Here is a 14,052-nt window from a genome sequence, read left to right on the forward strand (position 1 = left end):
AGAGAGAGAGAGAGAGAGAGAGAGAGAGAGAGAGAGAGAGAGAGAAACAGAATGGGTGTTCGATGTACAGACAGGACGGAGTAGGGGGAGTGAGAGACGAGCGTAAGCAGCAGTGAGCAAGTAGATTTGGGAAGTGGTTGGAGGCTGAGAGAGGCTGGGCCTGGGAGGGGTGGGAGAGAGAGAGAGTGAGAGAGAGAGAGGGTGAAAGAGGAGAGGGAGGAGGGAGGGAGGTATACACAAACTCCCTGAGAACAGGAGTCAGCAGTCAAAGTGGGAGAAAGTGAACCCCCACACACACACACACACACACACGGCAGGAGCAACAGTTGCAGTCAAACGGCTGCCGATCTCCTGGAAAAGAGTCAAATTACTTCAAGCAAAAGGTTCCAGTGGAGGACTGGTCCCTCAGTTTGAACTAATGAAGATGAAGAGCCTGGGATCTTCAGGCACCACAAAACAAACTTGAGTGGTAAACACGCATGAGAGGAGTGAGAAGAGAAAGGGGGAGGGTGAAAACAAGAAGAAGGAGCAGAGGTCTGTGTAACATCGTGGGGACGGTTTCTATGCACGGCTGAAGTTTGCTTCTCCCTGGACACGAGAGTCGATCAAGTGGGAACCATGACGCTCTTAAGGTGAAGTCACACAGAGGTAAGAGCCTGTTCATTTGCTTTTATTTATAGCTATAGCTCGTCAGCATTATGTCAAAGTCAGTGCCATCTTTATACTTATTCTTTTTGCACACAACAATAAGAATGTAAGCACGTATAGGCCCACGCTATAGAAAAACAACTCACTAGCTGTATTGCAATCTATTGAAGCCTGTTTTTAGATCCTTAGAAATCCTTGTAAATGTTTCTGTACAGTAAGGTTGCTGCAGCATTTTTTGGTGTGGGAGCAGCTGGAAGACAAAGACAAGAAGAGATGGTAAAGCATTGAGGGTCAGCTCAGCAGCAGAGATCAGATATTCTTAACACAGACAGGTGGTTTGAGTTACCAGCTGGAGAGCCTTCCAAAAAACAAGAATGTAAACAACCATGGAACAAATGCACATTTAGGCCTGTGTGCATGTGCATATAGGCTAATCGCAAGGCTTATTAATGTAGGATACTGTTGAGGAACATAGGTTTAGTGATTCCTTGAATTAATAAGTTAAACAAACTAGTAACCTATATCCAATGGATATAGTCTAATATACAAACAGTAGCCTATTATTTGTGCACTTCGTAGCCTGCCTGATGGTGTCAGGAAATGTTCTTCCTGTGAGTGCTGCTTTATCTCTAAACCAGAATATTGCAACAGCAAACCAACCACACACACACACACACACACACACACACACACACACACACACACACACACAGAGAGAGAGGGAGAGAGAGAGAGAGAGAGAACTAACCACACACTCAATTTTGTGTTAAAGGTTGTGTTTCAATAGGCCTATAGCTGCCCTAGTTTTCTTGTAGCCTATGGCCTAGTCTAGTTGTGTCTTTTATTTCTGCCACTGACAGGTGGCCTAGCCATACTGTAGCCTATTACAGGCCACTAAGGCTATGTCTGCACTGCAACTATTGATTTAGCCAGTGTTGCAATACATACGCTAGTTTAGTGTAAAATGTAGGCAATATCTATAGGCTTAAGTTTATAGTAAAGTATATGTGGTCCTGCTATAGCTGAACATAGTGTAGTAGCCTATATTAGTAGCCTATGTGGTAGCCTACCCATTACCCAAGCCTTGTTCTATGATCCCTTCGTGATTAACTGTTGCCTAGCAACGCAAGCGCCAGGAATTCTGAGGTAGAGTACCTAGCTATGCTTTTTTATATTTTCAAAATGTGAAATTAAAAATGATCTTTTATTTGGGTGAATTAACAACTGGTATTTTAAGTTGAATTATTTTGCCATTTGGTTGGCAAGTTTCCAGCACTCGCTTTGGGCCGGGTAAGCAAGAGCAAGAGAGTTAAGAAAATATACCGAGTGAAAACTGACTTTAGAGACTCAAGCTAATCTTAGCTACAACTAACTGAACGTATTTGTTACGTATAGCGCTTATTTGTCATTTAATGCTATTTATTTTGAAGAGAGATATCCAGGAAAGTCAGTTTGACATCCCACAACATTTAAAGCGTGTAGTAACTAAAATCAAATCATGATGAGGAAAACATTTAAATAATCGTAACCCGCTGGGCTAGCATAGTGTCAGTAACTGACACGTTAGCTTTGGACCTTAGTGGAGTTCACGTGACTTTTGATTCACATATTGTGGTAGTATAAAAAGGTCTAGCAGCATTTACATTTTTATTTCCAACTGAATTGTTTGTTTTAATTGTTTATAATTTGGACAAAAATGCGGCATAAGTTCTCTTACGTGTTATGCAGTTTGCAAACTTGAAGCGCTTTCCTCTGCTTCACTGCTTTTGTAGTAATTGTCTTTTTCCTTTGAAGCCAGTAAGCCCATAGTGTCCAGTATTGTGGAGTACACTGTAGGCCTATTGTTGGTCCAACTGCTCTATCTTGTTCCATTTTATATGAAGTTACAAAACAAAAGATATAAATTAAATATGAGATATCAAAAGCACAGCTCAGTTTGTCATAATATTTGAGCTACCTGAACCTGAGGCAATTATCAAATCCGTTCCTGAGTTGATTCTTTATCAGGCTCACTTGTCAATTCAGAGTGGATTTCTGATGACTGGCCGTCATGTTTCCTGTGTCTACTATCAGCCTGTGTGGGATCTCTCCCACACACAGCTGCTCCAGTGATGTTGACGCTCTTGAAATGCCATGCCTGAAATAGTCCACCCCTCTTATAATTAAACTGAACATACAGGACGGTGCCTCCTGTCTGTGTGTACAAGTGAACCTAGACTGTACCCACATGGTGTATCCACACACACCTACGCTTAAAGGGCTAATTAGGAAGTGCTGATATATAAGTGAGTGAGTAACCCTCACAAGTAGGCACACACAGAGTATTTCGGGATAAAGGGCATATATGCCGGGCAGGCTTGAGGGGTAATTGCAGGGTGGATGGTAGAAAAAGTGCAGGAGTGAAGGGTGGAGCCCAGGATGAAAATAACTTGTTCATTTCTGCTTGCAAGGCATCTGTGCACAAGACAGCGAACCTCTCTTTCATTCACTGCATCTTCTCGTCTTTTCCAGGTTAGCAGTTGGAATCCTACAAAGGCCTGTTTCCCTTCCCCTGGCATTCTTTTTGGTATCTCCTTGTGGGACCGGCATCAAAATGTCAGCATTGGAGGTGCAAGAGGAGGTGATGGATGTTCTGGAGAAAGTTTGGACCAAACTGCAGGCTCTGCCTCAAGCCAGTCCTCTGGAGATGGGAGCCTTCGCTGTGATCCTCCTGTTTGTTGGTGAGTCTCTGTCTTATCAGCTGCAGAATAAAAGACTGTTTGGTTTAAAGCAGTGCTTCTCAAACTTTTTTCAACAATGAACCCCCTTTGAAATACTGTAGTTTCTCGGCCAAGTACCCCTTGACCGTCACCAAAAAACTATTTTGATAGAAAAAAAGCCTATGTAAATAATTACAGTACAGTGATTCAGTGTCGGATTTATTAATCACGAACATTGTAACTGATAAACACTCGCAATAATGAACAATAAACTATGTAGGTTAATAACAATGCAATGACACTATGGAGGGATTGAAGTTGAATTAAAATGCATCTTTTTTCAAACTCAACATCCAATTTAGTGCCAAAACATGGGCCTGTGCTTCACAGTGTGTTATAATCTTTATTAAACAACATTGTAAAGCACTTTAAGTATTCCACATTTCGGTTTTCATTTAAATGATTGTTGTCTGAATAAATTTTCATCATTAATTTTTTCGGGGGAAACATTCAGAGAAGCAGAACAAGCTTAGCTCAGCGTAGTTTTTTAGTCTTGTTTTGTTTTTTTGGAGTCATCCTTTGCTAACCTGTGACCCTGCGTCTTCTCCTTTCAGGCACGTTTCTCCTCATGATGGTGGTGGCCATGCTCCACTGCTGCTGCTGCTGCTGTGGAAAGCCAAAACACCAGGCCACCAGAGTTGAGCCTCAGCCGGTCTGAAGTTGGGATGCAGAACAGAATAGTAAATACAACCTACATCCTATCTTAAAGGCATAGTTCAGTATGTCTGAAGTGTGGTTGTGAAGTACTTGCATAGTTAGTCTGTTACCTTATGGAGATGGCGATCATTCAGCGCAGTCGCTATAAGGAGTTTGGGGGAGAAGTCGCCGTAACAGATGTCAGCATGGTTCTCTTTGCAGAGGGGGCCAGCAGAATTTTTTTTTCACTATGTATATAAATGCTTACCTAAAAAAAATAATATCTGTTCAATTGTATGGTAAATTTGGGATTTTGTAACTGCTGATTTGCGGACTGATACGCTGCACTGCACCGGCAAGAGTTGGCGTAGTAATACAAGGCCGAACTACGCTTGAAAAAAGTGCAAACATAAACCTCTGTCTGCTGGTGTAGTAGTAGAGTATATCAGTCCGCAAATCAGCATTGAATAACTCCTACATTAACATATACAATTGAACAGATATTTATTTTTTAGGTAAGCATTTATACTGTGGTTATATGTGGTGATAAAAGGTTTTTCTGATGGCTTCCTCTGCAACAGTACAACACTACAGCAACGTCTCCCACTCCTTATACTGTATATAACAATATAACTCCTTATAGTGACTTCGCTGATCGCAATCTCCATAGGGTAAAGCACTAACTATGCAACCCGACTTCAACAATACTGAACTATCCCTTTAACTTCTTAATGTGATCACCCACGAGGCCTTTGTTGACAGCTAAGCGGGAAATTCTCCTTTTCAGAGTTGTCAAGGAAGAGTCATCAAGGAAAGGACGGACACATATTTCCATGATATCCAGTCCTAGGACCAAGACTGGATCCAAATTCAAAGAGCCGTGCCACTGGAATCCATATAAGCAGAGTGGCACGACTCATCAAGATTCATTACAGACCAGGACAATGAAACTCTGTGCGGCAGCATTTTTCAACAACAAAAACCTTACAGTGGCCCAATAAATGAAAAGAAACAGTAAGAAGGCTGATTTGTGCTTTGAATGTCACAGTGACTCCGTTAATACAAATGAACTGGTTTGGTATCCTAAAAAAAAAAAAAAAAAAAAAACATGTTCAATGTACAGACATTCCAACTTGTATTAGTGTATTGTACATGCCCATTTTACAGAGACAGAGCGCCCTCTGCTGGCCAAGTGAAGGGTTTATTTTCTTGTAAATGTACCCCGGTTGAAAATGTGAGATGTTATGTGCGTTGTTTGAGATACAGCAGTCACACTTGTAATCTTGTTATATTGTATAATTGAAGTGTTTGACTTTTTTTACTGAGGCAATGCAATGTTGCATTTTTAGATGTTGCTGATTGTTATAAATCTTCAATTAATATGTATTAAAAATATATATATATAATTTTGATGTTTATTTTTTTTGTTGATAGGTTCAAAAAAATAATTACTTGGTACTATTGCATTTACTTCGCATCAAAATACTGCACGTTTTCATCTAGATCACATGAGTTCAGAACTGACCTATTGTATGCATAGCTTATCAGCAGATCTCTGTTTTGCCTCTAGCAGTCAGTATTTTTGAGTAAACATTAACCAGGATCTGTTGCTTTCACCTAGCCCTGCCCACACAGAGCTGCTCAAAGTGTCACAGTTGGAAAGCAATCTCACAGTAAACTGTAACGTTCGGGCTGTAATTCCAGGGCTTCAAGAGGATTACAACACATGTTGAAAAAAACAAACAAAGAAAAACCAACATCTGTTCTCACACACTACAGTTTACTCCCACACTGTGGAGAGGCACTGAGCCGTGAGGACCATTCAGCTGGACATGACCATGGAGAGGTGAGTTTTTGACCAGGAATGTGTTGTCTGACAATAGTGTTTTTACAATCAATAGATTTCTACTGAGCATGCTGACGAAAACGGTTGGATCGTTCAACACATTTTATCATCCGTAGATAATGTTCTATTTAGGATTGTTAGTGGCAACTAATGGTTTGTACTAACATTGAACAAATGTCTCGATTTGAATTGTTTTGTCCTGGTGTGTGTCTCCCTGTGCAGCGTACCAGAGCAGCAGAAACCCATAGTGTTCCCTGATGACTGGAAGGAATGGTTCCTGTATCGGCTGCATCACGAGCCGTGGGCAGTGGGCGGTGGTGTGGTCATAGTAGGGTTCATGTTGGGAATACTGTCTCTGGTGGTCTTCGCCCTGCTGTATGGATGCTGCTGCGGCCCAAAACAACAGAAGCACAAGCTGAAAAAGTCAAAGGACGGGGTGATATAGGGAACCAACTCATGTCAACTGTCAAGTGAATGTTGACACAATGGAGAACTTGTCTAAATTGACCTTTCCATCTTTGGGGTCAGGTTTGAGATATGGTTGAAATTGGACTCTTTGTAATATTTCAACGCTATATAGCCCAACCTTTGTAATGTTGGATTAATTTTTGTCGTTTTCCATTACTGTAGTTGTACTGGGGGACACCGCAAACAGTCTGGGACCACATCAAAGACAATCTTGATGTCATCTTGCTCATTTCACTTCACTTTGGCTTTGCAGTCAATCGTATTCAGGAACTTTTAAGCCACCAGGCTACAATACAATGTAGCAGGCGTGTGTCATTGTTGTTACACTGATGGTAAGAAGTGATAAACATTGAAGGCACACCATTACTTTCACATGCTTGCTATTTGTCAGCTCAATTTTCTAATGGAATTGACTGTGTGTGACTAGCACTTCATATGATTTTTAAATAACAAAAAAAGGATACAAAATAAGCGATTATATGTATTTTTAACTGCCAACATATTAAAGGTACTTCATGAAAAAGCGTTTGCAAGCAGTCCAGGTGAATATATAATGAGTATGTTTCTAAGTGTAGTTACTGTAATGTGTTAATGTAAATGCAGTAAATTGCTGCTTGCTAAAACAAAGGTTATTACCAGTTTTACGAAAAGCCGATAGATGTCTTTAACCGGCAAATCATCAAATATGTTCCTCCTCAACATTAAGCTGCTTGAAGTTTATTTTTAAAGATGCATCAAACATAAATTTTAAATATTCATGTTACATTAGGTAGGCCCGTTAAAACCTATATGAAGAGGTGTAAATGTATCTGTAAGTGTGTGATGCAGTGGGTAGTCGTAGCACTGGATCATCTGGGCCAGGCCTCGGACACATAGGACCAGCCTGCCAATCTGGAACTCAAAAAGATTTGTCTTGTGGCCTTTTCTGGATATCTGCAACATTAATGTTGTGAGTGCATGTTTGCATATGGCTTACATTTTAAACATGCTAGTTCACTTACACACCTAAGCGCTTTGGTTCGCTTTAAGGGGACCCTGGTTAGTTTCCCCCATAGTTCGGTCGATTTTGGGAACTCTTCTGCGGACCAAAGAAGCAAACTCTGGTCTTCATGAAAACGTGGGCCTTTGCTTGCAAGTGAACACTGGTGCAGTTTATTTAAGGTGTGAAAGCAAAATCCAAGTATAGGAAGTGAACCAAGAAACAGTGAATTGTGGGTAGAAGGGGACACCACACTGCTGTGAAAGTTCTCATCGACATATGGTCAGACGATGAAATAACACAGTCACTTGTGGCCACACAAAAACTATCTTGTGTTTACTTTAGTTATTACTCACATAGGCAAGGTTACTAAACACATTGATATACTGAGTTTGAATGGCATTTTTACAATTGTTGATTTTTTATTAAATGTGGAGTAATCAATTCCAGAGAAAGCATGTTGAGATTTGAACTGACCACCAAAATAAATCCCCCCTCCCTCCCTCCTTACATGCCTGTTTACAGAACCTGAGCTGTGTAAACACTGTACTTTTTTCCAATGGCAGTAAAGTGAGCTGCAGCGATGGACGAGAATGTTTTTGTTGCGTCGTTTACTAATTTTAGTTTGACTGACATTACAAATCAGAACAGTTGGCCTAAAGGCCTATTAGCTGACAATGACTAAGCAGGTGTACTCCAGCTGCGTGGAGCTTCTTCTTCTCCTGCACTCTCGGGTACGCGCAGAAACATCACACTCCTTGGATTTCCAACCTGATTCCTCTTCATAGAAATTATAGTGTTGGCCGTTTTAGGCAAAGGAGAAAGTCAATTATGGCCCATTTGGCCTTCCATACACCAGAGCTGACATAGCTCTAACTCTATAGAGTTTTAACTTTCACTTTTGATTTCGATCAGCTCCGCAGCTGCCCTGAGTGTGTTCTGTAGAGCTATCATTTTGTAACGCAACGGCACTTCGACAAGAAAACAGCCCATAACGAAATACTAAACAGGTATGGTGGTTTAACCTTAAAGTAAGGATACGCTGCTGCAATTGTTTTGCTTTAGCCTATATATTATATTTTGTAAACTTAGTTTCGTTTTTGGCTTCCAGGTAGCCTAATGGCTGACAACAACAACTGCCCGAAAAATCTCAAGGTGAGTTATTATTAAAAGTAGGCAATTAGAAGAGTGTGCTTGTTTTTGGCAATCCTTTGTATGATTAAATAGCTCATTTTGACTATTCGGAATTACAATTAAGCCTACAGATAGCCTACCATGGTTAGACCTTTTGACTTAGCCTAACAATTTATTAGGCTATATTTCGAATAGTCACTATAGGCGGGCCTATCTGTCATTCAGTTTTGACTAGCCTAGTCACAATGACAGTTAGAGCTACAGTGCCTATGTTATTTAATTTTGACTCCAAAAACCATAGGTCAAAACCTATACGTCTATCTATGGTCAAAACTGAATTAGGCCTACGGATATCCACAACGTCATTCTCCCTAGGCGAAATTAGCCTAAGTCACTTTCCTAGTATGGGGTTTTTCTTTCGAGATATCTGCTACGTTTTTTTCGCCTATTCTGCAACTAAATGACAAACCCATAATAATAGTTTGAGATATTTATAACATTATTTTGAATAGTCAAAACATTAGCATATATGATAGCCTTTATCTAAAAGGGATATAATAAAGGCAAATTTTATATAGACCTATCTATAGTCTATTTAAATACAATTATGACTATAGTCTATTTAGCCTAAATACAATTATGAGAATTAAATATGTCCTATATCACTAACTGTCATTGTGGCCAAGAACAATTGAATTACGGATATCTATAGCAAATAAATATTCAGTTGTAGGCCTATTCTTTTCAATCTTACAGCGGATTGTCTTCTTAACTCTTAAGATTACTTATTGGTGTTGTAAGACAGAGTGCTCCACTCTGGTTGATAACAGTGCTGTTCCCTATTGTCAGATGGACGGTGGTCTGGGCGAGGAAAGCAGTCAATTGGAGGAAGCCAAGAAAGAACTGGAGATTTGGAAGGTAAGCGGGGGCAAATTAAAATATCAACCCCTGGCTAGTGTCACGTGAACAAAACAGGTTTTGGAGGCCTTGCATTGAATGATATACTGTTATATTGTAAGCCCAACGTTTGTTCAAAAAACTGAGACTGAGTAGGCTATGGTCAAACTATCAAACACTAACTCCATTGTCATACGGCCGCCTTTAAATGGGGTGCACACTTATTCTAGGTAGAGTAAGCGATTTTATCAGATTTCTAATTTTTTATTACCAACTGTTGCACTACCAACCGCTTAGCTGAAGAGAAGCTATACAATCTTTATTCTACGCGATACCATCACAATGTCAAATGGTGTTCTTCAATTTTGTGTTTAGAGACCGCAGTCACTGTTTTCATTTCAAATTCAGTGACTTGTTTTCTCTCTTCACTCTGGTGGAATATATGATGCAGATAGTTTTGGTTTCATTTCTTGAGGTGCAAGATATGTCTCTCAACAAAATAGAGGTGCATGGAATTACATTTTTGGCTTGAACAGCGTTAGAAATGGCATTACCGTAATTCGACGGCAACAATTTCAAGGGGTGCTCTGTTAACTCGCTAATCTACCGCCATTATCTGGAAGTTGAACTCTGAACTCTTTCTGTTTTGTCTTTTAGAATAAAGCAGAGAAAGCGGATGATGTCAAAGCAAGGCTGATACTGGAGAAACTAGAGGAAGATGATGTCAAGAAGAAGGCCCAGCAGGAGATGTTAGATTGTGACAAAAAGCAAGGTGACTGTCAGAAGGAATTCACTCGAAACATGAACGCTGTGCAGGTACACTAATCTCTGTAACATCCACATGGCTGCTTGGAAGAAATTATGAAGAGAATAACAATAAACATATTAGCCTATGTTTTTGTCACTTGATTCTTTCGCAAAGGACCAAATCATGAATCTGGCTAAACGCAGACAGGATTTGCTGGACAAACTGGGGAGATATGAGGCTGAACTGGGGGCTAAGAGGGCGGAGTCCGCCAAACTGATGCAGAAATTCAAGGTGGGAATGAAGATAAAACAATAAAGTCATAACAATAATAATAATGGAATAGCCTACGATATAACATTTTTTAATTTATTTTCTCTGTAACACAGTATTTTCCTTGATTTTTTCAGATCTATGCCCAGATTCCAGACACCGAGCTGAAGTTCAAGGCAAAGTACAAAGAGGAGAGGGAAGAAGTCAATCAGCCAATCAGAGGAGTGTTTGCTATCAGCCAGAGGCCCACTGTGCTCCTGCAGGGAGGACAGGCATTCATCACCTTTGAAGAAGAGAAAGGTATAGATGCCTTTATCTACTGGGCAATTATTCATGTGATGAGTAACTTATTTAATTCTTTATCTGATTTCTTAAAAAGTTTTGTTTAGGGCTAACTGGCTGCATAAAGTATGCGCTCATCAGCAAAGTCACTTAGCCATTTGAAAATGGAAAAAGTAGCAGACTGTATGTTAATAAGGGCACACACATATTTTATTTAAGGCTGAGTCAGTGATTCTGGAGAAATAACTTTTTGGCGAAATTAGTGAATATCTACTCATGATCTGCTCAAAAAAATATGGTGTCAGTACACAGCCTAGGCTCTGTAAACGATATATAAACAAAGTGGCTTGGACTGATCCACCGTAAATAGCAACAATGCTATTAAAAGATAGAAATTACTAGAGCAGTAGCAGATAACTATGGCCTGAGTGAACTCACTTTCATTACCAGTGCCAATACGAGAGAGTAGTGGCACCAAACCCAGACATTAAAATACCTCACTGTAATTATGGATGATTTGTATCTCTCTCTTGTGTTTTCTGTCTTCCAGTGGCCTCTCAGATCCTGAAGAATGCCAAGTGCACTGTGCCCTGTGACAACAAGAGCTTGGATGTGAAACCGAAAAGAATCAAAATGGATCCTGCTGTCAAGTTTGAGGTACATTTGATACAGTAAAAGGGGTTTTCCACTTTCAGACTTTGACGAGTACTATACTGCACACCGGTGGCATGACGTAACATTGAGCCTGTTGCTCCTTGTAGGGTGCACAATAACAAATAAATAGTTATAAAACTAGATGAATTAATAATCTACCTTATCTAATACCTAGCATCAAAACTGACTCCTTGAACAATAGTACTTTTTGTTTGTTCACTTACATACTGTATGGTCTACTCATACTCCATGATTTGGCCCATGAAGACTCTCTTGCAATCCATTTGTGCTGTCATCAATGTAGGTCCACCTGGATGTTTCCAGGAAGGATCTTAAGGTCTCCAACGTTCCCCCTTCCATGTCAGAGGAGAGAGTGAGGGACAGGCTGGAGATGAGCTTCTCCAGGCCCAGCAGAGGAGGAGGAGAGGTGGAGAGAGTGCAGTATGATACAAACACCAAGACTGGACATATCACCTTTCTCCACCCCGGAGGTACAACACACATTTACTATGACAAGCCACATAGAGACAGACGCTTAGACAAAAAGATCATGAACAAAAATATTTACTGTTCTGCTGCAATTCAATTTAATTTGAGAAAACACTGTAGCTCATATATTGCTGATATTGAAATGTTCAGGTTTTAATATATCATTAATGAAATAAAAAAAGATAAGACAAAATAGAAAAAAAATATATGTTTTTTTTTGTGTGTGTGTGTGTGTGTGTGTGTGTGTGTGTGTGTGTGTGTGTGTGTGTGTGTGTGTGTGTGTGTGTGTGTGTAGTTGCTGAGAGCCTGGCCCTGAGAGGAAGGTACAATGTGGATCTAGACTCTGAAGTGAAGTTGCCGGTTGGATCCATTTACAAATACGAGCTGCGCAAGTTTCAGGTAAGATACTATGCTAAGACTGGCGTACCATACCATTTAATCATTGCTTTTCACAAACAATACACACTGCAGAGTACAATTGATCAGTTTGAAGTTCATAGGGAATAAGTTATTAATAATAAATATATAAAACTAAACACCCATCAGACGGCCAGAATTACATGTGACTTTTAGATTAAGATTATACAACATCAAACATAACTTAGTGAGTCAAAAGAGCTTTTCGTTGTGGTCGAATATTATGTTTTTTCAAATGTTGAGCTAGTGTGTTATTATGACATACAAGTACTATCTTTATTTGAATGACTCCAACCTTTTTAATAACATTTTAAAAGTAAAAAATTATTTTGTCTGCATTAACGTTATAAACTACACAGATGTCTAAGTCACTCATCTTATAATGCTCAGTGTTATGCGTAAAAAACTGAAGCCAGATAATTTCACATTTAAATATTGATCAAATATACATTAGATTAACTGTGGTAACTTACCCTAACCCATGTGTGGTCACTGGTCAGCTCTAGTTCTCCTCAGTAGTGACAGTGGATATCCATCTCCTCATCTGCCTGAAGGAGAGAGATAATTGAAAAACGGTTGTAGTAATAAATGACAAAGCTGATGTTTGGGCGGCATCATTTCAGACCTTCTGTGGCTCTCCTAAGCGAACCATTCTCCTGGATGAAATACAAGAAGTGGAGGACGAAGAGGACCTTCAGGACCATCTGGAGATCCACTTCCAGAAGCCCAGCAACTATGGTGGGGAGATAGAGAGCATCAAGTACATCTCAGGCGGCAAGGCTCTGCAGGCCTTTTTCCTCTGTGAGGTCAAGGGCTAGGCCGAACCTCCCACAGCTTCAACATGACGGGGATGTCAATCGGGAATCTGTCTGTGTCCTATCGTTGTTAGAAATAGAAATCATGTTTGATCATGTGTTTTTTTATTTTTATTATCTTGATTTTATGTAAACGCCATGTAGGATGTCAAAGCAGCTGGTTTGGCATCCTCAAATATCACAACTTTAATCACATATTTCATCAACTACATGCAAGTACATATTATGAGTAATAGATTACTTTGTAAAAATGCATGCACTTTAATCATCGTGACAAAAGATGATATAGTTGCCCCACTGATAACTTTCCAGAGTTGTATTATACCTTTTGGTGAATTTGAAAATAACTCGGTGCAGAGTGTTGTGAGAAATTCAAAGATTATTGTCACTTGGTCACTGGACTTTGTTTATAGTATTTCATTGCCCCCCACATCAGCACTGTTCTAACCCAGGGCTGTCTTCAGTCTGAATTACTGCAAACAGTTTTCTAGGCCCATTAACTACATTGTTTAAATGTGTGCTATGCTTTAGTCTATGATCCACTGATCTATTGTTTTCTTTTCGGTATATTGTGTTCGTAAAAGCTGTACCAGTGACAGAAATTGTTTTTGACAGAAACTGTGGAATACATATATAGCCTACAAACTGTGTATGGAGTTATTTGCTTGTCACCATACCACTTAGTGAACATTTACAATAAAGCTATCGTGCCATCTCAAGACTTAAGAACAGCAAGTTGTTTCATCCAGATCCGCATTCTGTCTGTCCTTTTAAATTCAGTTTCACTTTTGTTATATTTTCCCTTCAAAGCATCAGTGTTGTGGAGGGTTCCTGTGGACGAATTTCCTCAATGTTAATGTGCATATAATTGATCAATAATGAAAAATCAATCTAGATCAAAACTAAATAATAGCAAATAATTTAATAAAGCCATCCAATGTCACACTGATGTTACATGATAGCCTAGGCACTACCAAGACCTTGGTGTTCTTTATTCAACAATGTTCACA

At 39.7% G+C, this 14,052-nt stretch overlaps 2 protein-coding genes across 4 annotated transcripts; both read left to right on the plus strand.

The window, feature by feature from the left end:
- Positions 1-276: 276 nt before the first annotated feature.
- On the plus strand, positions 277-5,466 carry smim5 (small integral membrane protein 5). 2 transcript variants are annotated; one of them, XR_013845374.1, is made up of 5 exons: positions 277-648; positions 3,160-3,368; positions 3,962-4,087; positions 4,831-5,121; positions 5,167-5,466. XR_013845374.1 is itself a non-coding variant. In XM_080048508.1 (4 exons), the coding sequence occupies exons 2-3, from the start codon at positions 3,242-3,244 to the stop codon at positions 4,063-4,065; spliced, it is 231 nt and encodes a 76-aa protein (XP_079904634.1). In that variant the 5' UTR covers positions 277-648; positions 3,160-3,241; the 3' UTR covers positions 4,066-4,087; positions 4,831-5,466. The 2 variants fall into 2 exon arrangements, 1 of the variants encoding a protein (XP_079904634.1); XM_080048508.1 differs by having other exon boundaries at positions 4,831-5,466.
- A 2,762-nt stretch (positions 5,467-8,228) lies between these two features.
- Positions 8,229-13,761, plus strand: nmi (N-myc (and STAT) interactor). 2 transcript variants are annotated; one of them, XM_080049501.1, is made up of 10 exons: positions 8,229-8,346; positions 8,448-8,491; positions 9,320-9,388; positions 10,025-10,183; positions 10,290-10,406; positions 10,523-10,685; positions 11,218-11,324; positions 11,626-11,812; positions 12,106-12,209; positions 12,851-13,761. In XM_080049501.1, exons 2-10 carry the CDS (start codon positions 8,456-8,458, stop codon positions 13,043-13,045), a joined length of 1,137 nt encoding a protein of 378 aa, XP_079905627.1. In that variant the 5' UTR covers positions 8,229-8,346; positions 8,448-8,455; the 3' UTR covers positions 13,046-13,761. The 2 variants fall into 2 exon arrangements, with proteins under 2 accessions (XP_079905627.1, XP_079905628.1); XM_080049502.1 differs by having other exon boundaries at positions 8,261-8,346; positions 8,429-8,491.
- Positions 13,762-14,052: the final 291 nt, after the last annotated feature.

The sequence above is a fragment of the Ammodytes marinus genome, assembly GCF_949987685.1.
Source record: "Ammodytes marinus genome assembly, chromosome: 20".
In the NCBI taxonomy this organism is placed as follows: Eukaryota; Metazoa; Chordata; class Actinopteri; order Uranoscopiformes; family Ammodytidae; genus Ammodytes; species Ammodytes marinus.